A 23,443-nucleotide genomic window follows, 5' to 3' on the forward strand; every position below is an offset into this window, starting at 1 on the left:
TTGTCTATTTTTTAATTTGCATTCTTGTTGGAGCTCATCTCTAACTTTTTCATTGTTTTATTCTCAAATCGCATCTATAAATTGTGAAAAGTCATAGATGCGATAATTGCTTCATTAGTAATTAGTTTTAAAGGTATCACAATATCTTTTGTGACTCTATCATTACCACGAAGGATAGTAATCATTTTTCTAAACTCTAAACTTCTAACATTTCTCTTTTTTACCTAGATACTCTATTAAACAATTGACATTCATCCTATTACGATAACCAAGATTATAATTAAGAAAATTCTTTAAAAATGTGAATGATAACAAAACTATCTTATTTTGTAATAGAAAATTTTCAATATGAAAATGAGAAAATCTCTTCATAAATTAATTAAATATTAATTTATCGATAAATTAAAACTTTTATATATTAATAAAATTTCATGGTCCCGACCTTATTAATTTATAGAGGTTTTACTGTACTAGAGTCTGTTTTCATAGGCCTTGCATAATCTGATAATCATATCTATCGTACAATACTAACCAAATTATATATATGATGAGGTTTATAATTCTACTTACTTCGTTTTAGTCAAAAAATGCCATTAAAAATCATCATAATCAAGCATAGTTTAATTACTCTTTTTTTCAACCATATATATAGTCTGACATTAAAACTCAGTGAATTTCAGACTTGACTATGGCATACGAACAACAATTATTCACATCATTAAATGGTATCTATTATCCAGGTATAAGAGATACTATACAAATTGAAGTTATATAAAATAAAGTGTAATAGTATGTTATGTTGGTGCTGATTGTGCAGCTTTGAAAAGCTGTGAATTTAGGTGTGACACACGTACGTAGTAACTCTCATCACACGAATTATGGAATAGTAGTTTGAAGCATGATAGACTATATGATCAATTCGTCCGAAAATTAAGACATCGTAAAATAATAATAAAATCTGAAGAAATTAAAAGAAACGTAATTTGTAATTTATAATAACAAAATAATAGATTTTCAAAACCTTTTTAATTTGATTGAAAATATTATTCAATTTTAATATTCATACTGTTTTTTACAGAAAAAAAAACAAGAAAAATTACACAAACACTCTAAGTTAGTGTCCTGAATTCCAATTCAACAGTCTTAATCGCACTGTTTGTTTCTTAAACCATGCTTATTTTATCATCACATTCACGACCATCGTGTAAAGATTAATGTTTCAAAGTTTTTTTACAAAGAATAAGGACCTACATATCTGAATGAAATAATTACTTTGCGTAGACTAATATACATTCGTATTTGACCTGCTTTTAGTTAATTTTTTTTTTCTTTTTCGTTAAAGTCAGTTTTTAGTTTTCAGTCCGTAATTACTAATCTCTCTCCTCTCTCTCTCTTTGCACCCAAAGAAAATCTCTGTTTGCAAAAAAAAACAACAAAAAAAACTCTCTCTCTCTCTCTCTCCCCATCCCATCACAATCTCCATCTTCATCTTCATCTCCATCTCTGTCTCTTGTATAAAGATAATCCCACAAGTGTTAAAACTATTCCCTTCTCTTTCTCTCTCTCTCTTTCTCTTCACCATGACTGATCCTTATTCCAATTTCTTCACAGACTGGTTCAAGTCCAATCCGTTTCACCATTACCCTAGTTCCTCCGCTAACCCTTCTCCTCATCCTCCTCCTCATCTTCCTCCCTCTTCATTCTTCTTCTTCCCTCAATCCGGCGACCTTCGCCGTCCACCAACTCCTCCTCCTTCGCCTCCTCTCCGTGAAGCCCTCCCTCTACTCAGTCTCAGCCCCGCCAACAAACAACAAGACCACCATCATAACCATGACCATCTAATTCAAGAACCACCTTCCACCTCCATGGATGTCGACTACGATCATCACCATCATCAAGATGATCATAACCTCGATGACGATGACCATGACGTCACCGTCGCTCTTCACATAGGTCTTCCAAGCCCTAGTGCTCAAGAGATGGCCTCTTTGCTCATGATGTCTTCTTCTTCTTCATCTTACTCGAGGACCACTCATCCTCGTGAGGACACGAATCACAAGAAAGATCTCGACCATGATTGCAGTCACGGCGCCGCCGAAGGAGGAGAAGATGACGATGAAGATTCAGTCGGCGGAGACGGCGGCTGTAGAATCAGCAGACTCAACAAGGGTCAATATTGGATCCCTACACCTTCTCAGATTCTCATTGGTCCTACTCAGTTCTCATGTCCTGTTTGCTTCAAAACCTTCAACAGATACAACAACATGCAGGTTCTTAACTAATCATCATACTCTAGTTACTCTAATTAAATCTTTTACATATCTCTCTACGCATATGTTTCGTTTTATTTTCAATGTAAAAAATCGACTCTCTTCATTTTCTGAGTAAACCCAAAAGGTAAAAACCAAAGAAAATATGTTTGCTCACTAAATTTCCCTCGAAAAATGCAAAAACGTTTTCACCTTTAATCGGTAAATATAATATTTACATACTGTTTTCAAATCAATCAAAGGACGTGTCTTTGCTCACTGATGCATGAATAAATCATTGCGTTACAAAGAACCGAGAGACTTGAGACTGTGAAGACTGAGACTGAGATTTAACAAGACAGTAAATGTTCTTTATGTCTTTAGTACTTTCAAGTCTCTGTGGTTTTGCTGCTTTTCTCTACAATATTGGCAAGTGTGTCACTCTTCTTTTGTATGAGGGTCTTTAAATGTCTAACGTGTAAAATAACAGTAGTCATACAATTTCACATACCTATATATTCAATTATAATATACATAGATATATGTATGGCTTTCCATATACTCGATATATGAGCTTCATAAGATTTTGTATTGGACATACTCATCAACATCTTGTTTTCTATTTTAGGTTACTTAGCTTTTGTTCAAAAAAAAAAAAAAAAAAAAAAGGTTACTTAGCTTTGCTTACCTAAGCATGCATTGACACATCTTGTATATTTTTCTTTTCTTTTTTGTTATCGTGAAATTAATTTCTCTAATTTACATTTCAGCATTTATTTAACATCCTTATTGGATGAAATTTTGATGTCTTTTACATATGTGCTTCAAGGTTGATTGATATGCTAATTAATAAATTTATTTTCAGTGGATATATATGTATATATGCGAGTTAGAGTAATCATCAAAACATTGATCTGCTAGTCAATATATATATATATATATATATATATATATATATATATATTTACGCTGGCTAGAGTAATCATTACATCTTATAGAAGACACTTGTAACTAAATTGACTAATAGACATATTATAAGCTTAAGTATCAATACGCACACTTTATGAACGCTTCGAACTTATACTACTATAAGTTATTCAAACTCTACATGATCATACATGCTTGCATGATTTTGTTTACAGATGCATATGTGGGGACATGGATCACAGTACAGGAAAGGACCTGAATCTCTAAGGGGAACGCAGCCAACAGGAATGCTAAGGCTTCCATGCTATTGCTGCGCACCAGGCTGTCGCAATAATATTGACCATCCAAGGGCAAAGCCTCTCAAAGACTTCAGAACACTTCAAACACATTATAAGAGGAAACATGGGATCAAACCTTTCATGTGTAGGAAATGTGGAAAGGCTTTTGCGGTCCGAGGGGATTGGAGAACACATGAGAAGAATTGTGGTAAGCTTTGGTATTGCATATGCGGATCAGATTTCAAGCACAAGAGATCTCTCAAAGATCACATCAAAGCTTTTGGTAATGGCCATGGAGCGTATGGCATTGATGGGTTTGATGAAGAAGATGAGCCTGCTTCTGAGGTAGAACAATTAGACAATGATCATGAGTCAATGCAGTCCAAATAGTTTATATAAATTAGTATCAGTACTTAATTAGTAATTCGGTATATATTAATTATAAGAAACCTAAATCTATGGACCAAGTTTTGATGGAGGTAGAGGCTTTCAAAAGTAAAAGCTATACCATCTAATTGATCATAGGAAAAAAATGAATCAAGATTACTTGGAAATTTTAAATTGTATTTCTAGCTTTCTAGTTAAATTTAAGACAATGTAGCACTCTAACTTATGAGGTTTCAATGGTTTCTATTTGTATATATTATTTTTCATTAGTTTTTACCTTTCGTTTTGAAGAATAATTAGATAAATTTTAAACGTATGGATTATATTTGTTAGGATGGTAAAAGACTAGAAAAGTAGATGCTAGACATCCATGCATGCATTATGTTAAGAATTTCTCTATATATACGATATTCTAGATCAAAATGAATATTTCCAATCTTTAATTTGAGTAATATATATTAGATTCTAGTTTTGTTTTTTGTTCCCAAAAGATATTTATTTTCTGGTGGAGTTTTATCTTTGAAGTTATTGTATAAGAATACTTATGATACTTAAATGTCTAGTGACATCATGGAGAATAATGAGAGAATGGACACTAGAGAATATTACTACTCAAGTGCAGACCTTTATTAGGAAGATTAAATACCAATTTATATTATTTGATAGTTTTGGTTGTTTTTGAAATAATGTGTTGAGGATGTTATAATACATAAAATTTATACATGTATATGTGGTTTTCGTTAATATTTTTATCAAAATGTTCCAAACCGGTGTACATGTATATTGAAAAGAGTTAATTAATTAATACGTTGTGATTGAATGCCAATTTCATAGCAAATAGTTGCAAGAAGCTACGGTCGTTCGTCCGTTTTTCCTTTTTAGTTACATATATGTATATATTACCCTAATTAATAACCAACAGTAGAAACACTTCAGAACTTGTTTGTATATAGTGTGTTTGCCAAATACCTTGTGTTACATAACAATTATGGTTATATATACTATAGTAACAGGTTTTGTGAAAAATGGAACGAAACGTACTTGAAAAATGAAACATTTAAAATAAGAGACCTTATAATAAACTGCTTTTCTTTCCAAAACAATTGCTAATTTGTATTTTTAATTAATTGTTTTGAATACATAAATTGGAAATATAAAACGCTCCCGGTAATAATCATAATATATGACATGTTATACACTTTGTTCATTTAAAAATTTTGTTGGTTTCATTCTCATAAAATTGTCCTATAAATGCAGTGATGTTCAGACTAACTTTCGAATTAAAATTCACCAAAGGAATATTGCATTTGTTAACGTGCATGCAGCCTATATATGAACGATTTCTTTATCTTACTATATAAAACAAAACAAAATCACCGGAGATTGTCTTATTATTCTAGTTACAGTTTTTGTTGTGTGTCAGTTTGTTGGTAATGTAGAATTCAAGATCCAATTTGGATATGATTGTGTAACTAAGATTACAGTTAAAGAGAGGCTTTCGTTCCTGCAAAGAGCTTTTCAATATGCTCCTTTTTTTTTTCTCCTCTCCTTTTTGTTAGTGGACAGACATATTTGCTCGTTGAAGGAAAATTACACCTTTTTATCTATATATGATTCACTTTTAAAATCCTATCTTAAAATTCGAAACCAGATGATCATCTCTCGACTTAGGCATGTTTAGCAAAATATATCTCGACTTAGGCATATACGCACAGAGAGATTGACCTAATTTTCGTTTATGTAAAAACAGTGAATATTCCTTCAGTTAGTACTGTATTTGCATACGTATGCATGCAGTCATGTATGTACACGTGTATGTATGTACATGAATGTGATGATCAATGGGTGAAGAAGGGGCACAAAGTAATGTGAAGGAGAGTAATAAAAAACAAAAGAGAAGAGAGTGGAGCCCTAAGGGTGTGATGGGTTGGGCAGATTTGGGAGCAAAGATTGATGGTATCAACAGTTCTTTTTTTTTTTCTCTTTCACTCACTGTTATTTGATTTGACATCTCATTTTTTCCTTTGACCATCTCTCTAAATTTCTCTCTCTACACACACTCTCACACAAATGACCCAACTTTCATCATCTCCTCCAATCAAAACCCACATGCTTGCCTCTTTTGTATTCATTTCATATTCAAGGTTTCAAGTTTACAAATATTTTTTTAATGTATTTGAACCAAATCTAAAATGTTACATTAACTGTCTGCCCTATTATTTACCGTATTTTGATCCATTAACCATGTAAATTATCATTTTTTGTTCTAATTGTATTTATAATTCTGGTTATTTGTTAAGGATAAACATGAAATTTAATATGCTGATGCACGGAGAAAATTTGAACAAGGCCCGTTGTTTTAGAGAGGTGTATATACATACATGTAATATTGTATATAAGGATTGTTTTTTACATTGGTCACAAGCTGGAATTAAACAGTAGAAAATCTGGAAAAGTTATGAACGCACCTTTAAATTATGTAGGATTCAGACAACATTTATTGCCAATCAATATCCTACCCCTTTGTTGGGAGAAATAGACCATCCCTACCTCTCTTCCTTTGACCCCTCTCATCTTCCTAACACTTCAGAAATTTCTACCGATATTTATATATGTTGGTTCATCTTTAATACTTATAATGCCGTAAAATGTAAGTGATCATGCGTTGACAGATATAACATGCAAGTACCAAGTAGTAAAAGTTTTCACTAGTGGCTTAAAAACTAACGTTTTTTTTATACAGGGTAGAAAACCTCTAAATCAACTTTAACCAGTTTATTATATTTTTTGGAGTCTATGTGTTATAGCTTTATGATTAAGCTATAAAACAAGCCCAACAGTTTGTAAATCACTTTGTAAAAGTTAAACTGAAAAGTTGTTAAAAGCAAGAAATACACTTTTCTATAAATAATTATATAAATGAATCATATAATTTATCTTAGATAGTCTCTGAATTTAATTTTACAACTTAGTTATAAGCATTGCTATCTAAATCTCTCATTTATTTAGAAATTTATAGCCAGTTAAAGTTTTATAAGCACATGTTTACATTCCTATTAAAATAGATAGATGACAAACAGAAACATAAAAATAAATGGGAAGTTATCGATTTATAAGCTAAAAAGAAGTTTTCGAATATCGAAACTGAATTGTTCTCTATGAGTGTGCATTTATCTAAAAGACATTTTCAAAATCCGAGCAATATATATTTGGATTTTTCTACTGTTGCCGGGAAGAATCCGAACATTGGACTTCACTTTCTTCCGTAATTATGCTGTTACATTTTATTTATTTTAATTTTGTTGTGTGAAAGGGTTACATTAACTATTTTATTTATAAAACCTAAGTTTATACATTGGTTGTTTTAACGTAGACATTTTTTCTTGTCTGACAAAAACTTAAATAAAAGACCTTAGCTTAATTCCTGCTTTTTAAAATCCCGAAGCTATATTCTAAATCCGTTAAACGAAATTTTAATTACTTTACCATTTCCTATGTTAATGTCGAGAAATGTGTAAATTAGTAACTCGATTTATTTATTTTACTGTTCATATTCCAAGGCTGATCTGAAGGAGACAGCTTTGTCTGCCGTGGCTCAAATCTCCATCTCCCACATTTAATTTAATATGGACACACACGTACGTACACTGTATATATTTTTTTATTATGGAAGAAAAATCTTCTTTTGACGTATTCCTTTTGTCTATATACATTATCGTAAATGAAGGAAAAATATAATTTTTGAGTATTAAAAATTATACTATTAAGTATCACATAAAGAAGATTAATGTAGCTATCTATGATTTTCGACAACTTTGTTTGAAGGAGGCCCCAACATGCAAAAGATAAAGGGAGAAAGAGGCCAAATTGAGCTTGACTCATGATTAATCACGGGTACCTCAAAAGAGCAAACAAAAAAAAAATGAATAAATTATTTTCATATATATATACATATTCAAAAAATAATTATATAAACCAACATATATTGATGTAAGAAAACAACATATACATATACATATATATACATAACTATATATTTAGAAGTATATTATAATTAATTAGATTAGTATAATATAGCATTCTCTATTATATTAGATCACAAGTGAAAAATGACCTATAAGAGGGCATTATGTAGGTTTGATATATGTGCCATTTTTTTTGTTTTAATCCAATTCTTAAACACCAAAAAAAAAAGGTAAGAAAGTTTATTGAGACTCAAATTATTGTCAAATTTTCATTCTCGAACTTTGTCAGACAAAAAAAAAACTTTGTCAGATAATTTTGTTTATATATATATATATATATATATATAATTTAAATGATTGTTTTAGTGTTTTTTACAAAAGATTGCATTTTTGTAATCCGATCTCAGTTTTATAAAATTTTAATGTTACATTCTATACGTACTTAAATACTTTATTTTGGCCCTTGTCAATTTAACAATTAACACAAGAATCAGCTTGAACTAAACTTATATTCAACCAGCTGTTCCCATGCATTATTAGTCGATCGAGCGCTATCAAACCTGTGATGCTATTAACAGAATAGAATATAAAAATTAAAAACAATATACCATTTGGCGATGTAATAATGGTAAATATTCTTATATAAAACACTTCTTTCTTGTGATACAAATAATATATTATATAATCGTTAGAGATGAGGTTTCGTTAGCTCTCGTGATGATTGTCCGAGCGTGTTCTTTTGTCCATATTCTTTATTTGATCAACTTTATTTTTTCTACTCTTGTTAAAGCTATTTGATCATTACGCCTTGTAGATTCTCCAAGTTGTATGTTGTGTTGGGTTTCTTTCACCAGCGATATTATCTCAAGGAAATATAAAAAGGTTCAGGAAAACTATACATATTACAAAACACTTTTTCTCTCAAGCTTTATTTTCTTATAGTAATATTTATAATCTTTAAACAAAAAAAAAAACACTATTATATTTGAAACATTATCAATTGGGGATCTTCGAAAACTAAGTTTTCAGATACATACTATGCTAATTCTGAATGATAGTTCGTATTTATAGAACACATATTTTCCGAATTGTTCAATCTCAGTGATACTTTTTTTTTATTTTCTTTCTATGGTTAATCCCAGTGACACTTTTTTAAAAATAGAAAAAGAAGTTTTCATGTATACTTATCATCTATTACACACACATATATATGGCTGTATATGTATATGTGTGTGAGGCACTGAAGCTAGAGCGTGAGATCATCACAGAACGGAGGGGCAGATGATATCAGGAGAAAGAAATAGAAACAAAAAAGGTGGAAGAAAATGAAATATGATTTTTTGTTTTTTTTTTAGATTAGAGAAAAAATATACTACTATTTATTATTTATATAGATGATTGGACATGGCATCGACTTTTGTCTTTCCAATTACTTTGAGGAGAGATTCTATTTTGAGGTTAACATAACTCCAAAGACAATACCCACACTCACTCTTTTCCCTCATTTTCCCAATTTTACCCATCAACCTTTTCTACATTAATTACCCTAAAAGTGTGTATTTATATACATCCCTACATAATTGTTCTTATTGTCGATATTATGACAAATTAACCAACAACAACATTTCAACGCTAAAATAAACAAAGAACAAAAGTTTTGGTATAAGTTTTTAAAAGTTCACCATAAAAAATATTGTAAATTTGAGTAACTTAAATATTCAGGATCTTATGATAAGTTTTAGAAATAGTTTGTTTTATGAGACGATATTATCCTACAGAAAATTTTACATTCCGATTTAAAGACATAGTAATAATTTTGTATTCTTCGTCAGATCAAATATTAAAATATTTTGACGATATCAAAAATCTCATTAATTTGAAACCTAAAACATACTCTATTTAATTCACCTTTGATGCTTATATACACGCTTGCTTGATTGGAAGATGACATAGTCAATTTCACCAAGTGGTTAGATTGGTCAACTGTATTTTCACATTTATAGTTTCAGTATGTTACTTCCGTTTGCAATATTGACAACAAGAAAAAAATGGACCACATAACATAAGTAAATTGTCAGTGAAGGTATTTTCATTCAGGTACTCTTTTCTTTTATGAACAGTGTGGACTTTGATAAGAGCAGGTATGTTATCCTCTCTCTCACATAATTTTTTTTTTCTTTTCAATTTGCTCGTTTATTTTGTTTTTCCTTTATTTCTGTCTTTTATTTTCAACCCTCTCTTTTTGTCTGCAACAATGTGCTTTAAGTGAAATGTGTCTTTATCTCCTTTCCCATACCTCCTTTGTTTTCTTTTTTGTTCAATTACTTTTCATGAAACCAACCAAAATTAAAAGATGAATTTCTTACTGTTCTTTTTTAAAAGAAAAGCTACTTGATCATATTTTTCCTTTTTGTAAGGGGTATTTGGTTATTTTTCTATATTTTGTTTTTTTTTTTCGTTTTTTTATGAGTACTATTATATAGATAGACCCCAAAAAAGGACCACATCTGCGTGTTAATTACTAGGTGAGTTCGACTATGCTTGTAATTTTTTTTTTTGAAAATAATGATGTTTACATATATGTACCTCTTATGATATAGTAATAAAAGATGTGTATATAGTATACAAACTTGAGTTTGGATATTTTAGAAATTATTTTGTATATTTATATTCTCTCTTTTTAATCTGATACTAGCTAGCTAGTTTCGTTCCAATAATTCACAGATATAGAAATCGTTAAAAAACAAAAAAAAAAAAAGCTCACAGCTATCGAAATTAATTTCAACCGACGATGCACTTCTCACACGCTTAGCTATCATGGAAAAATCCATATCTTATTTAGTTATAAGCAAATGTAAAAATCTCTAGATATGTGTGGTGATAAATATCGGTAAAAAGAAAACCATTAATCAAGAATTTTGGTATCGGAACTCATAACAAAAGGGTACGTTCACGTTGGGACTAATGTGAAAGACAAAATACGAGAGGGATGGGTTTATGAATTATGAGGAACCCCATACTTACAATAAAAAAATTTCCCTTCCAAAGGGGAAGCAATCAATTTGGAGATGAAGTGTATGTCCATCTTCTAAACATTCCATCCATCCTAAAGTCAAAACCCTAAATTTCTGTTCCAAAAAAATTGATCGTTTTTTCCCGATGCATGCACATGCAACACTTTAATTGGATTCACGTGTCATGGTGGATGGTGATCATCTATGTGTATGCCCAAAAACAAGTTATTTACTGTGTACTACCTTTTATAGAAATTCAAAACTTACAATATATATTTATAATGAATGCTTGATCAACTGTTTACGAGATATTTTCAAAATTCTCCATGGTTATATAACATTTTTCGTTTTATGAGGATATTGAATTCATATCAAATTAAAGAGATATGGAGCTTTGACAAAATTTTAAGGTATTTTGTGATTTTATTATGATCCAAAGCAACACTTGAAATATCATCAAGCTAACGGCACGATAATTTAGGCCAAAGGATAATCTTGTCAAATTTATTACTGTTAATTGAACGAACGACAACAAATCAACCAAAATAACAGATTGAGTTTCCAATAATCTGAATGTTCTGGTCTCAAGCCCAAAATGAAACTAAATCAGGCCTTATGATTCGATTAGTATAAGTCAATAGTCCAGCCCATATTCAGATAAAACAGATTTTGACTCTCTTTGGTCCATCCATGTCCACAGATCATCTGATCTGATACATCACTGACGTTACCATGTCCACAGATCATCTGATGAATCACTGACGTAACGTCAGTCACAGCACGTGTAGATCTTAGTTTCAGTTCTTTAGCTTAGATACGCAACAGTAACAATAGCTCTAAGCCACAAAGATTCAAGTGGACCTACCTATGTACATAAAGAATCTTCCACAATTTGGTTTTAGTAACAGTCGTAAACTTCTTAAACACGTCATTATAGCCAATAATTATACATATTTTACATATTCCTCACTCGGTTAACTGGATTGATTCATACTGATTCAAGTTTCTTCTTCAAACTTGAAATAATGGAAACAACTGTAACCCCAAAACTTGATCTACCTCTGTTACACTTCTCGAATACTCGGAAACCTAATTCGATTCCGTCTCCGATTCTTCGATTCTCGAGCTTCAATCGTCACAAGAAACGTTCTTGCCTTGCATCGTCTTCGCGTCTAGGGTTCGAAACAGAGACCAAGACTACTGAGTCAGAGAGCCATGGCGTGTTAATGGTGAAAAGTATAATTGGAAGAAGATTGCTCGGTTGCGCCGCCGCAGCTGCAGTAGCGGTTTCTTTGTGTTGTGATTCTCCGGCACTAGCTGAGTCTCTGACGATCGCTTTCCCTGTTTCACGTGCTCGTGAGGTGAGCTTTTTCATTGAGCTCTGTTTCTCTGTTTTTCTAACGTCTCTCAGTAATCAAGTTTGGATTTTTATGTTTTGTTTAAGGTTAGTACAGTACAGAGAACTCTTGTGGAAGCTTGGGGTTTGATTAGAGAAACATTCGTTGATCCAACTTTTAATCATCAGGGTAAAGTTCAGATTCTTGTGGGAAATTTTTGTAGAATGTTTCTCTTGAGGAAAGTGATTTTGATTTTTTTTTGCAGATTGGGATTCTAAGTTGCAGCAGACAATGGTGGAAATGTTTCCTTTAAGATCAGCAGATGCTGCTTATGGAAAGATCAAAGCTATGCTCTCTACGCTTGGTGATCCCTTTACTCGACTCATTAGCCCAAAGGTACTTTTCCAAATTTTGATTCTTCCATGAGTGTTTCTAGGCATGATTTGAAGTTGGTTCTGCATTATGACTTGCAGGAGTACCAAAGTTTTAGAATTGGCAGCGATGGAAATCTCCAAGGTGTTGGCCTTTTCATAAACTCAGAACCAAGAACAGGTCACCTGGTTAGTGACCAAACACATCTTGAGACTTTTTTTCAATACCTATTTTTTTTCGTTTTCTAAGCATGAAGTAGATAGGTTTTGTTTCATGGTAGAGTCCAATGTAGGTTGTTATGTCTTGCATAGAAGGTAGCCCGGCAGATCGTGCTGGAATACACGAAGGCGAGAAATTAGTCGAGATAAATGGTACATTGGTCCATATCCCTACTAACATTTTCCTTCTGGAAATTGGCTAAAACTCTGTTGTTTCTTATATGATTTCAGGTGAGAAAATGGATGGTATTGATAGTGAAGCAGCAGCACAGAAGCTGAGAGGCAGAGTTGGAACGTTTGTTACCATAAAACTTAAAAGTGTACTCTATTGGTTCCCTCTGCATTCTCTTTGAAAATCCGGTATAGTTGAGATCATAACATGTAAGTTTGTCTTGCAGGTGAAAGAGTCAGGGACAGATTCTGGTATCAGAGAGGTATAATCTCCGCTGTTTATGTTAGATTTGTTCGGTTACTTACTAAATATAAGTGCATCTCATATACGTAAAGGTCAAGGTATCCCGAGATTACATTAAGCTATCTCCAATATCCAGTACTATAATCCCACATACGACACCTGATGGACGTTTAGCAAAGACTGGTTATGTCAAACTCACAGCATTTTCTCAGGTTAATCTTGTGAAAACATAAAAATAATGAAAACGAGATTTGATATATAAACTCATTGATTCAAACCTTCCGACAGACTGCAGCATCCGAAATGGAAAATGCTGTACATGAGATGGAGAATCAGAATGTACAGTCATACATTCTAGACCTAAGGAACAATCCGGTAACTTTTCAGATTTTGTTTTTCTAACGAGTTTTCGTGTTTGTTTGTTCATTTTCCGACACTTAGCTTTGGACATTTCCATTTCAGGGAGGTCTAGTTAAAGCTGGACTCGATGTTGCACAGTTATGGCTTGATGGAGATGAGACCCTTGTGTATACAATTGACCGAGAAGGGGTTACATCACCTATAAACATGATTGATGGACACGCCGTGACACATGATCCGCTTGTCGTGCTTGTAAGTATATATGTAAATAAGTTGGCTAGGTGAATAATAGATACGATGAAATTTTTGTTAAGGTCTGTTTTATAAGTCCACTCCCAGTGAATCTCTCGATCAAAATGGTGGACAGGTGAATGAAGGAAGTGCGAGTGCAAGCGAGATTTTAGCAGGTGCCTTACATGATAACGGTCGAGCTACACTTGTTGGTAACCGGACATTTGGGAAAGGAAAAATTCAGGTACATACATAAAGTAAGCTGTAAACGATAATAATTTACAAATCTTGATCTTATGATAAAAAAGTTGTTGTATGTTTTGTGATTTTGTCTTGCAAGAGTGTAACGGAGCTAAACGATGGGTCGGCTTTGTTTGTGACGGTGGCTAAGTATTTGTCACCTTCTCTACACGAAATTGATCAAGTAGGGATTGCACCTGATGTAAACTGTACCACGGATATGATCGATTCTTTGACCGGTGAGATACCTAATAAGAAGATGAACAGTTCGGTTCCATTGCTTGAAGCAGACTCATGTGTTGTGGTTGCTGAACACGAACTTGAGACTCGACAATCCAATGGAACAGCTTCTTGAGGGGGTTTATGCTGAATTAATATAGGACAAGTTTATGGTGTATATATTGATAGTCCCATGTATAAATCTATTTGGCACTTGTTGCCGTGTGTAGAAAGATTACTGGATTAGATTAGTAAAAGAGTCTTAAGGATCCCAAAAAGTAACGGAAATACACTTTTGTAATCAACTTCTTTTTGTAGCATTTGGAGCTAGTTTGTCAACATTGAAAATGAAACTCTACTAATCATTTGAACTTTTAGACATATTTTGTGTAATTAACACGAATTTTCTTCGAAATAACCAACGAGTGGTGTAAAATCTAATAAATCCATTTTGTTCTACACCGAAATTCAAACTCATGTAATGTAACAAGAATACGGAAACAGATATGCTAAAATAAAGCTAAGCCACATCTTGCAACTCTTTTCACCGTAATTACAGTTATATTTAACGGCGAATTAGTTAATTTTGACCACTATAATTTGTTTTTCTTTTCTCTCTCCTAATTCCCTTAAACCTCTGTTATTTTTAGGTAAAGAAAAAAGTAAATATTACTAAAAATAACACAAGTTCCACACATATAAATTGCCCATTAACACCATCCATATTCCTCAGACCTGCAAGAACTTCAAAAAACACAACAAAAAAAAAACTAAATAAAAAGAAGAAAAGAAAAGCCTTTCAGGTCTCAACAATGGAGATGAAGAAGATTGCTTGCGGTGTGCTTTTCGCTGCTGCCTCAATGACCGCCGTCATGGCTGCTCAGGAAGCCGGAGCTCCGGCACCAGGACCCTCCGGAAACGCCGCCTCAGCTGCGTTGCCAGCTCTTGGCTCTTTGGTTGGGGCTTCCCTTGTGACCCTCTTCAGCTACTACTTGCACTAAGCTATCTTTCATTATGTAACACACTAATTATGTGATCTTATTCACTTCCTATTTCCATTTCCCCTGTTTATTAATAAAACAGAGAAAGTGATTCATGAATAAACAAACTTTCTCATCTTCTTCATTTTATTTTCAAGAACAAATAACCCTTACATAATGTAAATTAATCCTATACATAATGTCATCATGTGAAAACTGATTGTTCACATTTATTTAACAAGAACAAATTAAGATGTACTGTGCATTTAACAACATATGGAAAGTCATGAGTTGTTGTTGACTTTTTGCATAAGCTCCAAATCATGTAAAGTGACATTCGTTGACTTGACTTGTTCTAGCACTTCTTCTGACTCTCTTTCCTTCTTGCATCCCTTTGAACACAAGACAATTTTCATTCTTCAGTCTCATTTTCTGGGTTTAAAGATGTTGGGTTTGTTCAGAAAGAAGAAGCAGGAGAAGAAAGAGGAGCAGGAGATTAATTTCCAGAAGAATGGGAGCTTATTGTTGGAAGAACTCATTGCAACTTCAGGAGGTATATACAATCCCATCCGTACGTTTTCTTCCCACCAAATCCTTCAAGCCACAAACCACTTTGACTGGAACTATGTAATATCTGAAGACAGATTCGTGTGGTACAGAGGCATGATTGAAAACAGACCCGTACTGATCAAGAAATTCCAAGACTGTTCTGTTTTTGACGCTGACAACTTCTCCCGTGACATTGCGGTTTCGTCTTTGATGAGTAGCCATAAGAATGTTCTCCAGCTCTTGGGGTGTTGTCTGGAGTTTCCTCGTCCGGTTCTCGTGTGTGAATACCCACAAAATGGAGCTCTAAACTGTATAAGACGTGGAAAAGAAGGTGTCAGGCCGTTCCCTTGGAATGTAAGGTTGCGGATCGCTAAGGAGATTGCAGATGCTGTAGCGTATCTTCATACTGAATTCCCCAGGACTATCATCCATAGAGATTTAAAGCTTGCAAATATATTCTTGGACAAGAATTGGTCAGCTAAGCTCTCTTCTTTCAGCCTCAGCTTACTTATTCCAGAGGGAGAATGGGCGTAGAAGACATGGTTTGCAGGACATCAAGCTATATCGAACCAGATTACTTTAATACAGGTTTGGTCACCGAGAATGTCGACATCTATAGCCTTGGGATCATCATGCAAGTTCTTTTGACAGGAAAGTCTGAATACAACTCGTATGTCGCTGTTTACCTTCCTGTATTGCCTGTCTATGTTGGGAAGTTTCTTGAGCAAGGTCTGTTGTCTGAACTGATAGACCCGTCGATGTTGGACAATGCGAGTGATGACATTCCTGAGCGTTCAAGACTGCAAATGGAAGCGTTCGTTGAGCTTGCTTTTAGATGTGTAAGATTCAGACCAGGAGAGAACGTGCCTCGTATGATAGAAATTGCAAAAGAACTCAAGAAGATAGAAACAGATACCTGACGCCACAAACTTTTCTTGTGAGACTATTTCTTATACAGTACTTAGTAGTGAAAAGTTGTTAGGATCTTCTCATTTTCGAGCTTTCTTTCAAGATAACACATAGTATCTACGAATCCGAGTTTCTATACTTCATAATCCAAGGATGTTTTACTTAGCCTTATACATATTCCACGCAACTGATAACTCTTCTTTTGGACACCAATGATACTTCAATCTTGTTCTTGTGATGCCTACTCTGTAAAGATATCTCAAAGTTTATCTTAACAAGTTCCTTGAGGATCTCTAGCTGAAATTTCTCAGCGATGTTTCAATCAGCTTGAGTTCTTTAGCCACTTGGATCATCTTTGGTCTGTCTTCATCTCTCTTCTCGCAGCATCTCAAAGCAAGCACCAGACACGCTTCGACTTGCAACCTTTGACCACGAGTGATATCTTTCATCAACATTGGATCAATGACTTCATCGAGCTTCCCATCCTCACATAACCCTCTAACATAGCCAAGAACACCTTGGGGATCTCCATCAGAATCAGTGAAGACAGCCGGTTTGCCAGTGAGAATAACCAACAAAAAGACCCCGAAGCTGTACGCATCGGTATATTGGGTCACAAAACTAGTGGCATAGTATAATGGATCGAGATACCCAAATGTTCCCATAATCCATTCAGCTGCCATTCTTGATTTACCCTCAGGGAGAGATATTGAGAAGGATAAATCAGAAAACTTTGCAGTCCAGTTCTTGTCCAAGAAGACGTGCATCGGTTTAACATCTCTATGTATGATGATCTTAGGGAACGCCACGTGAAGATAACTCACAGCATTGGCAATCTCTTTCCCAATCTTCAACCGTACACTCAATGGCAACAAAGACTCTTCACCATTAACCACAATACCTCCTCGATGATTCAAAACTCCATGCTCTGCGAATTCAAACACAAGAACAGGAAAAGGAAACTCGAGACAACATCCCAGCAGTTTGAGAAAGTTGCTGTGATTACTCTCATCCGAGCAGACAAGACAATATCATTGTAAACCGATCCAACTCTGTGTCTTCTTGTGAATTCATCATCGGAGAACCTCTTGATCATATAAGACCTGTCTTCGATTTTACCACTATACCATTCATAGTACACACCTTGTGAGACAGAAGAACAGGCTGAATCGAAGTTACTGGTGGCTTTCAAGATCTGTTCAGAAGAAAAGCTGCGAATAGGAATGGATTTACCATTACAATCAGCAATAAGCTCTTTTAAAAAGACGCCTCCGTTGTCCAAGAACCAGCTCTTCTCCTTGTTTCTTCTATCAGACCCAGATGTCAGATAACGTTTCTTCTTCATTTGACTCTCGCTCGATTGAATTGTTGTTTCACGTTTCCCTTTGGATCTTCTCTGAATCTGTCAATGTCAATGTCAAGTGTCAACGAAGAAAAAACTCAAGAATTAAAAAAATGGGATATACATACAAATTCATGAATTATTGCGACAAATATATGGGCCTCTCTCGATTTCAAAATAGGCCCAACTAAAAGATAAAAACACAATTCGAAATTCTTGAAGAATAAAATAAAGTTCCCAACAAACATATTCATTGATGATGATGGAACGATGGTCCTACAAAAAGAACCAGAGCCAAACCAAACTTGACTTGACTTTGTGTTTCTATCGTCTCTCTTTCTTTCCATTATTTCTTGCACAAGACTGATCTTTAACCTCAACTTCTGAATTCAAAGATGTTCTGTTCGTCAAGGAGGAAACAGAAGAAACAACAGAAGATCAATTTCCAGAAGCATGGGAGCTTATTGTTGGAGGAACTCATTGCATCGTCAGGAGGTAAGTACAATCCCATCCGTACGTTTTCTTCCCACCAAATCCTTCAAGCGACAAACAACTTCGACTGGAGCTATGAAATCTCTCAAGACATATTCGTGTGGTACAAAGGTACAATTGAAAACAGAGCCGTACTGATCAAGTACTATAAATATGAACTCTTTCCCCCTTACAATTCCTACCGTGATATAGCAGTCTCATCGATGATGAGCAGCCATAAAAACGTTCTCAAGCTTATAGGGTGTTGTCTAGAGTTTCCTCGTCCGGTTCTCGTGTGTGAATACCCAGAAATGGGAGCTCTTACCTATCGAGGAGGTGCGGGCATGGAAATCAAGCCTTTGCCTTGGAATGTAAGATTGAAGATCGCTAAGGAGATTGCAGTTGCTGTAACTTATCTTCATACTGAATTCCCTAGGACTATAATCCATAGGGATTTAAAGCTTGAAAATGTTTTCATGGACAAGAATTGGACTGCTAAGCTCTCTTCTTTCGGCCTCAGCATATCGATTCCGGAGGGAGAATCGGGCGTACAAGACATGGTTTGCGGAACAACAGTCTTTGTGGAGAAACAGTATGCAGGAACAGGCTTTGTCACTGAGAATGTTGACATCTACAACTTTGGATTCATCATGCTAGGTCTTTTGACAGGAAAGCGTAGATTGCATGAAGTACCGACTAATGGTGACAGTTATAAACGGATTATGTTGCCTGATTATGTTGGGGAGATTCTTGAGCGAGGTCCGTTCACTGAACTGATAGACCCTTCGATGTTGAATAGCACAACACACAATATTCCTGATCATTTAAGGCTGCAGATGGAAGCATTCCTTGAACTTGCTTTGAAATGTATTAGTTTCAGACCAGGGGAAAACGTGCCTCGCATGATAGAAGTTGCAAAAGAGCTCAAGAAGATAGAAGAAAACCATACATGAAGCGTACTCTTCTGGACCTTCTGGTGAGACTCATAACAGAAATATATCTATCTATTGTGTTTGTGTAGTCGGTAATGGAAAAATTGTTATCATCACCTTGTTTTCGAGTCTTCTTTCACGTAATATGCTGTATGCAAGGATTGTTTACATAGCTACATACATATATATATATAAGCAAAATGAAAAGCTCCCATTTTCAGTCATGTTCTTGTAGAATCTGCTTCGAATTCACAATCACATGTCACACACTGACACAGATACTAAAAAGTACATTGACAAGAATTCAAATGCAATCAAAGTTAAGTAGACTTTATATCAGAACAGAGGATGCGTAGTCAGGATCTCAAAAGTGACGTCCCAATCCGCTTGAGTTCTTTAGCTATACAGTCTATATGGATCATCTTTGGTCTGTCTTCGTCTCTCTCGGTCCCTCCTCGCAGCATCTCACCGCAAGTAAAACACATATATAGCCACTGCAATCTTTGACCACTCCTGCTGCCTTTTAATTATCATTGGATCAATTACTTCACCAAGCTTTATACGTCTTTCACATAACCAACTAACCAAGATTACCTTCGTAATCCGCATCAGATCCAGTAAAAACGAGAGAGCTGGTCTTCTAGTGAAAATAACCAACACATCGGTATATTCTGTAACAAAATGTGTGGCATGATACAGTGGAAAGTTTCTGGAGCGAGGTTTGTTGACTGATCTGATAGACCAGTAGATGTTAAATAGCGTGAGTGATGACATTCCCGAGCATTCAATACTGCAAATGGAAGTATTCTTAGGCAGTCGATATCTCTTGTATTTAAGAATCTGAGTGTTCTTGTGATGCCTACTCCGCGAAGATATCTCAAAGTTTATCTCATCAAGTTCCTTGAGTTCCTCTAGCTAGAATTACTCAATGATGTTTCAATCCGCTTGAGTTCTTTAGCTACTTGGATCATCTTTGGTCTGTCTTCATCTCTCTTCTCGCAACATCTCAAAGCAAGGACCACACACGCTTCGACTTGCAACCTTTGACCACTAGTGATATCTTTCATCAACAGTGGATCTATTACTTCATCGAGCTTCCCATTCTCATATAAGCCTCTCACATAGCTAAGAATACCTTGTAGATCTCCATTGGAAATAGTGATGACAGCCGGTTTACCAGTAAAAATAACCAGCAAACAGATTCCAAAGCTGTAAACATCTGTATATTCAGTCACAAAACTCGTGGTATGATATAATGGATCGACATACCCAAATGTTCCCAAAACTCTTTCAGCTTCTATTCTTGATTTGCCCTCAGGGAGAGAGATCGAGAAGGATAAATCAGAAAACTTTGCTGTCCAGTTCTTGTCCAAGAAAACATGCATTGGCTTAACATCTCTGTGTATGATGATCTTAGGGAACGCCATGTGAAGATAACTCACAGCATTAGCAATCTCTTTCCCAATCTTTAACCGTAAACTCAATGGCAACAAAGACTCCTCACCGTTAACCACAATACCTCCTCGCTGATTCAAAACTCCATGTTCTGCGAATTCAAACACAAGAACAGGAAAAGTGAATTCGAGACAACATCCCAACAGTTTGAGAAAGTTGCTGTGATTGCTCATCCGAGCAGACAAGACAATATCATTATAAACTTCATCAACTCTGTGTCCTGTAATTTCATCCTCAGAGAATCTCTTGATCATGTAAGGTCTGTCTTCGATTTCACCTCTATACCACTTATAGTATACATCTTTCGAGACAAAACAACTCGAATCGAAATCGTTGGTAGCTTTCAAGATCTGCTCAGGAGAAAAGCTGCGAATAGGAATGGACTTACCGTTACAGTCAGCGATAAGTTCTCTTAAGAAGTTGCTTCCGTTGTCCAAGAACCACCTCTTCTTCTTGTCCTTCTCCTTCCTTGTCCCAGACCCAGATTTCATATACTGCTTCTTCATTAGTTTCCTTCAGCAAGTATTAACCTTTTGTTAGTGAGATGAATAAAAAGGACACCTTTATTTACCTAAAAGCTTCTCAAAGTCAAAAAGCTCTGTTTCTTTCTGATCCCAAACGACAAGCTTTTAGCCGACATAAGAAAGAAGAAGCAACTATAGAATGTAATGGGCCAAGTATAAGGGCCTCTTCAAAATTGAAGCCCAAAGATCCATCTTTTATGCATTCAGTTCAGATATCGAGTCTTTCTTGTTCGAAGAGGAAAAGCTGAAACAGTAGTCTTTGATTAGATGAAATCAATGGTGAAGAAGTTGAAGCAGAGACTGAGATCTGAATCATCCGAGAGAAGGAAGGAAAAAAAAAAGAGCAGTCAGGAAGAAAGATGGTTCTTGGACAACGGAAGCATCTTCCTGAAAGAACTTATCGCTGATTGTAATGGTATATCTATTCCTATACACAGCTTTACTTCTTCCGAGATCTTGAAAGCTACCAATAACTTCGATTCCAGCTCTTTTGTAACAGCAGAATGATTCTACGTATGGTACAAAGGTATCATCGAAGATAGGTCTTACATGATCAAAAGATTCTCCGAGTACAATGTTACACATTACAGAGTAGCAGAGGTTTACAACGAGATTGTCTTGTCTGCTCGGATGAGCAACCACAACAACTTTTTAAAGCTATTAGGATTAAGTCTCGAGTTTAGTCTCCCTGTTCTTGTGTTTGAATATGCGGAACGTGGTGTTTTGAATCATAGAGGAGGTGTTACGGTTAACGGTGAAGAATCTTTATTGCCTTTGAGTTTAAGGTGAAAGATTGGAAAAGAGGTTGCAAATGCTGCGACTTATCTTCACATGGCCTTCCATAAGATCCTCGTACATAGACACATTAAGCCAAGGAATGTTTTTTTGGACAAGAATTGGACTGCAAAGTTGTCTGATTTCTCAATCTCCATAAACCTCCCTGAGGGAAAATCAAGAATTGAAGTTGAATGCGTTCAGGGAACAATCGGGTACCTCGATCCAATATATTATACTACGAAAGTTGTGACGGAGTATACCGATGTGTACAGCTTTGGAGTCTTCTTGATGGTTATTCTCACTGGTAAACCAGCTCTCGCATCCAGTAGATATGATGGGGACTACAAACATATTGCTAGCTATGTGAAAGGCTTTCATGAGAATGGGCAGCTTGATGGAGTAATAGATCCGAAGGTGATGGAAGAGATCACAAGTGCTCAAAAAGAGCTTGTGGAAGCATGTGTGGTGTTGGCCCTGAGATGTTGCGAGGTGAGAGATGAAAACAGACCGAAGATGATACAAATAGCTAAAGAACTCAAGCAGATTGGGTCATTATTTTGGAGATCCTAGCTAGAGATCCTCTCTGTTTTTGTAATATGAAGCTAAGTTTTAAATCATTTCTTAAAATGTCAACGGTTTGAACAAACAGTCAACGGCGGGAATTTGAAACCACAAAAAGGTGTTCATCTTGTGTTGTACTTGCGCTGAGATGTTGCAAGGAAAGAGGCGAAGATAGACCAGAGATGATCCAAGTAGCTACGGAACTTAACGGATTGAGACATCATTGAAAGAGTCTAGCTAAAACCTCTTCTGTGTTCTTGGACTGTGAAGTCAAAAGTTTGAATAAAAATTTCCTCCTGAAGTTTGAAACTCAGATTCGTACATATAGCAATAATAACTCAAAAAAAAAAAAGCAATAATAACTCAGAAAAGCTCGCAGAAACAAATGATTTGAACTTTTGACCTTCTATTCTATTATGAGTGTAGTGTGTTTAGTCTATATAGGCTTGCACCAAAAAGAAACATCTACTACACTTACCTATATGTATCTGTGCATTTATGTATCCTGTTGTTTTGGATTCTTACTACAGTTTCCTGCTAATTAGAAGTCGTTCTTGTTTCCATGATTACTTATGTCTATGATATACCAAATATGCAGGCAAACGTAGCTTGGAAAGTAGATGTGAACTTGGGCATTGATTGTAAACCATCTTTGAAAGTTCTGCAACTAATAATGCAGAGATAGCTTCACAGTTTTATTACGCCACCATCAGGGCCAAACTGAAATCTAG

At 34.9% G+C, this 23,443-nt stretch overlaps 5 protein-coding genes and 3 pseudogenes across 18 annotated transcripts; 6 read left to right on the plus strand and 2 right to left on the minus strand.

The window, feature by feature from the left end:
- The first annotated feature begins 1,380 nt into the window (after positions 1-1,380).
- On the plus strand, positions 1,381-4,095 carry LOC104781676 (zinc finger protein WIP2-like). Its single transcript, XM_010506399.3, has 2 exons — positions 1,381-2,270; positions 3,392-4,095. Exons 1-2 carry the CDS (start codon positions 1,581-1,583, stop codon positions 3,842-3,844), a joined length of 1,143 nt encoding a protein of 380 aa, XP_010504701.1. The 5' UTR covers positions 1,381-1,580; the 3' UTR covers positions 3,845-4,095.
- A 7,563-nt stretch (positions 4,096-11,658) lies between these two features.
- On the plus strand, positions 11,659-14,560 carry LOC104781677 (carboxyl-terminal-processing peptidase 3, chloroplastic). 11 transcript variants are annotated; one of them, XM_010506400.3, is made up of 12 exons: positions 11,659-12,181; positions 12,265-12,346; positions 12,423-12,553; positions 12,631-12,717; positions 12,822-12,900; positions 12,979-13,067; positions 13,146-13,181; positions 13,255-13,374; positions 13,451-13,537; positions 13,625-13,774; positions 13,890-13,997; positions 14,094-14,560. In XM_010506400.3, the coding sequence occupies exons 1-12, from the start codon at positions 11,846-11,848 to the stop codon at positions 14,346-14,348; spliced, it is 1,560 nt and encodes a 519-aa protein (XP_010504702.1). In that variant the 5' UTR covers positions 11,659-11,845; the 3' UTR covers positions 14,349-14,560. The 11 variants fall into 11 exon arrangements, with proteins under 11 accessions (XP_010504702.1, XP_019100394.1, XP_019100395.1 ...); XM_019244849.2 differs by having other exon boundaries at positions 11,748-12,181; positions 12,270-12,346; XM_019244850.2 differs by having other exon boundaries at positions 11,751-12,181; positions 12,275-12,346.
- A 464-nt stretch (positions 14,561-15,024) lies between these two features.
- LOC147946182 (arabinogalactan protein 23) lies at positions 15,025-15,330 on the plus strand. Its single transcript, XM_087510730.1, has one exon. It carries the CDS (start codon positions 15,025-15,027, stop codon positions 15,211-15,213), a length of 189 nt encoding a protein of 62 aa, XP_087366856.1. The 3' UTR covers positions 15,214-15,330.
- Positions 15,331-15,468: 138 nt separating this feature from the next.
- Positions 15,469-16,821, plus strand: LOC104784130 (serine/threonine-protein kinase ZRK7 pseudogene; annotated as a pseudogene). Its single transcript, XR_015597128.1, has one exon. The product of XR_015597128.1 is annotated as a serine/threonine-protein kinase ZRK7 pseudogene (transcript).
- LOC104784132 (serine/threonine-protein kinase ZRK1 pseudogene) lies at positions 16,707-18,100 on the minus strand (annotated as a pseudogene).
- Positions 18,101-18,387: 287 nt separating this feature from the next.
- Positions 18,388-19,619, plus strand: LOC104781678 (serine/threonine-protein kinase ZRK7). Its single transcript, XM_087510729.1, has one exon. The coding sequence runs from the start codon at positions 18,388-18,390 to the stop codon at positions 19,414-19,416; it is 1,029 nt and encodes a 342-aa protein (XP_087366855.1). The 3' UTR covers positions 19,417-19,619.
- Positions 19,560-21,476, minus strand: LOC104781680 (serine/threonine-protein kinase ZRK1). Of its 2 annotated transcripts, XM_010506404.3 has the most exons (2): positions 21,239-21,475; positions 19,560-20,941 (listed from the first exon to the last, which is right to left on the minus strand). In XM_010506404.3, the coding sequence occupies exons 1-2, from the start codon at positions 21,354-21,356 to the stop codon at positions 20,307-20,309; spliced, it is 753 nt and encodes a 250-aa protein (XP_010504706.1). In that variant the 5' UTR covers positions 21,357-21,475; the 3' UTR covers positions 19,560-20,306. The 2 variants fall into 2 exon arrangements, with proteins under 2 accessions (XP_010504706.1, XP_010504705.1); XM_010506403.3 differs by having other exon boundaries at positions 19,560-21,476.
- Positions 21,342-22,829, plus strand: LOC104781682 (non-functional pseudokinase ZRK2 pseudogene; annotated as a pseudogene). The gene has a single exon (XR_015597130.1). The product of XR_015597130.1 is annotated as a non-functional pseudokinase ZRK2 pseudogene (transcript).
- Positions 22,830-23,443: the final 614 nt, after the last annotated feature.

The sequence above is a fragment of the Camelina sativa genome, chromosome 4, assembly GCF_030686135.1.
Source record: "Camelina sativa cultivar CO46 ecotype springtype chromosome 4, ASM3068613v1".
Classification (NCBI taxonomy): domain Eukaryota; kingdom Viridiplantae; phylum Streptophyta; class Magnoliopsida; order Brassicales; family Brassicaceae; genus Camelina; species Camelina sativa.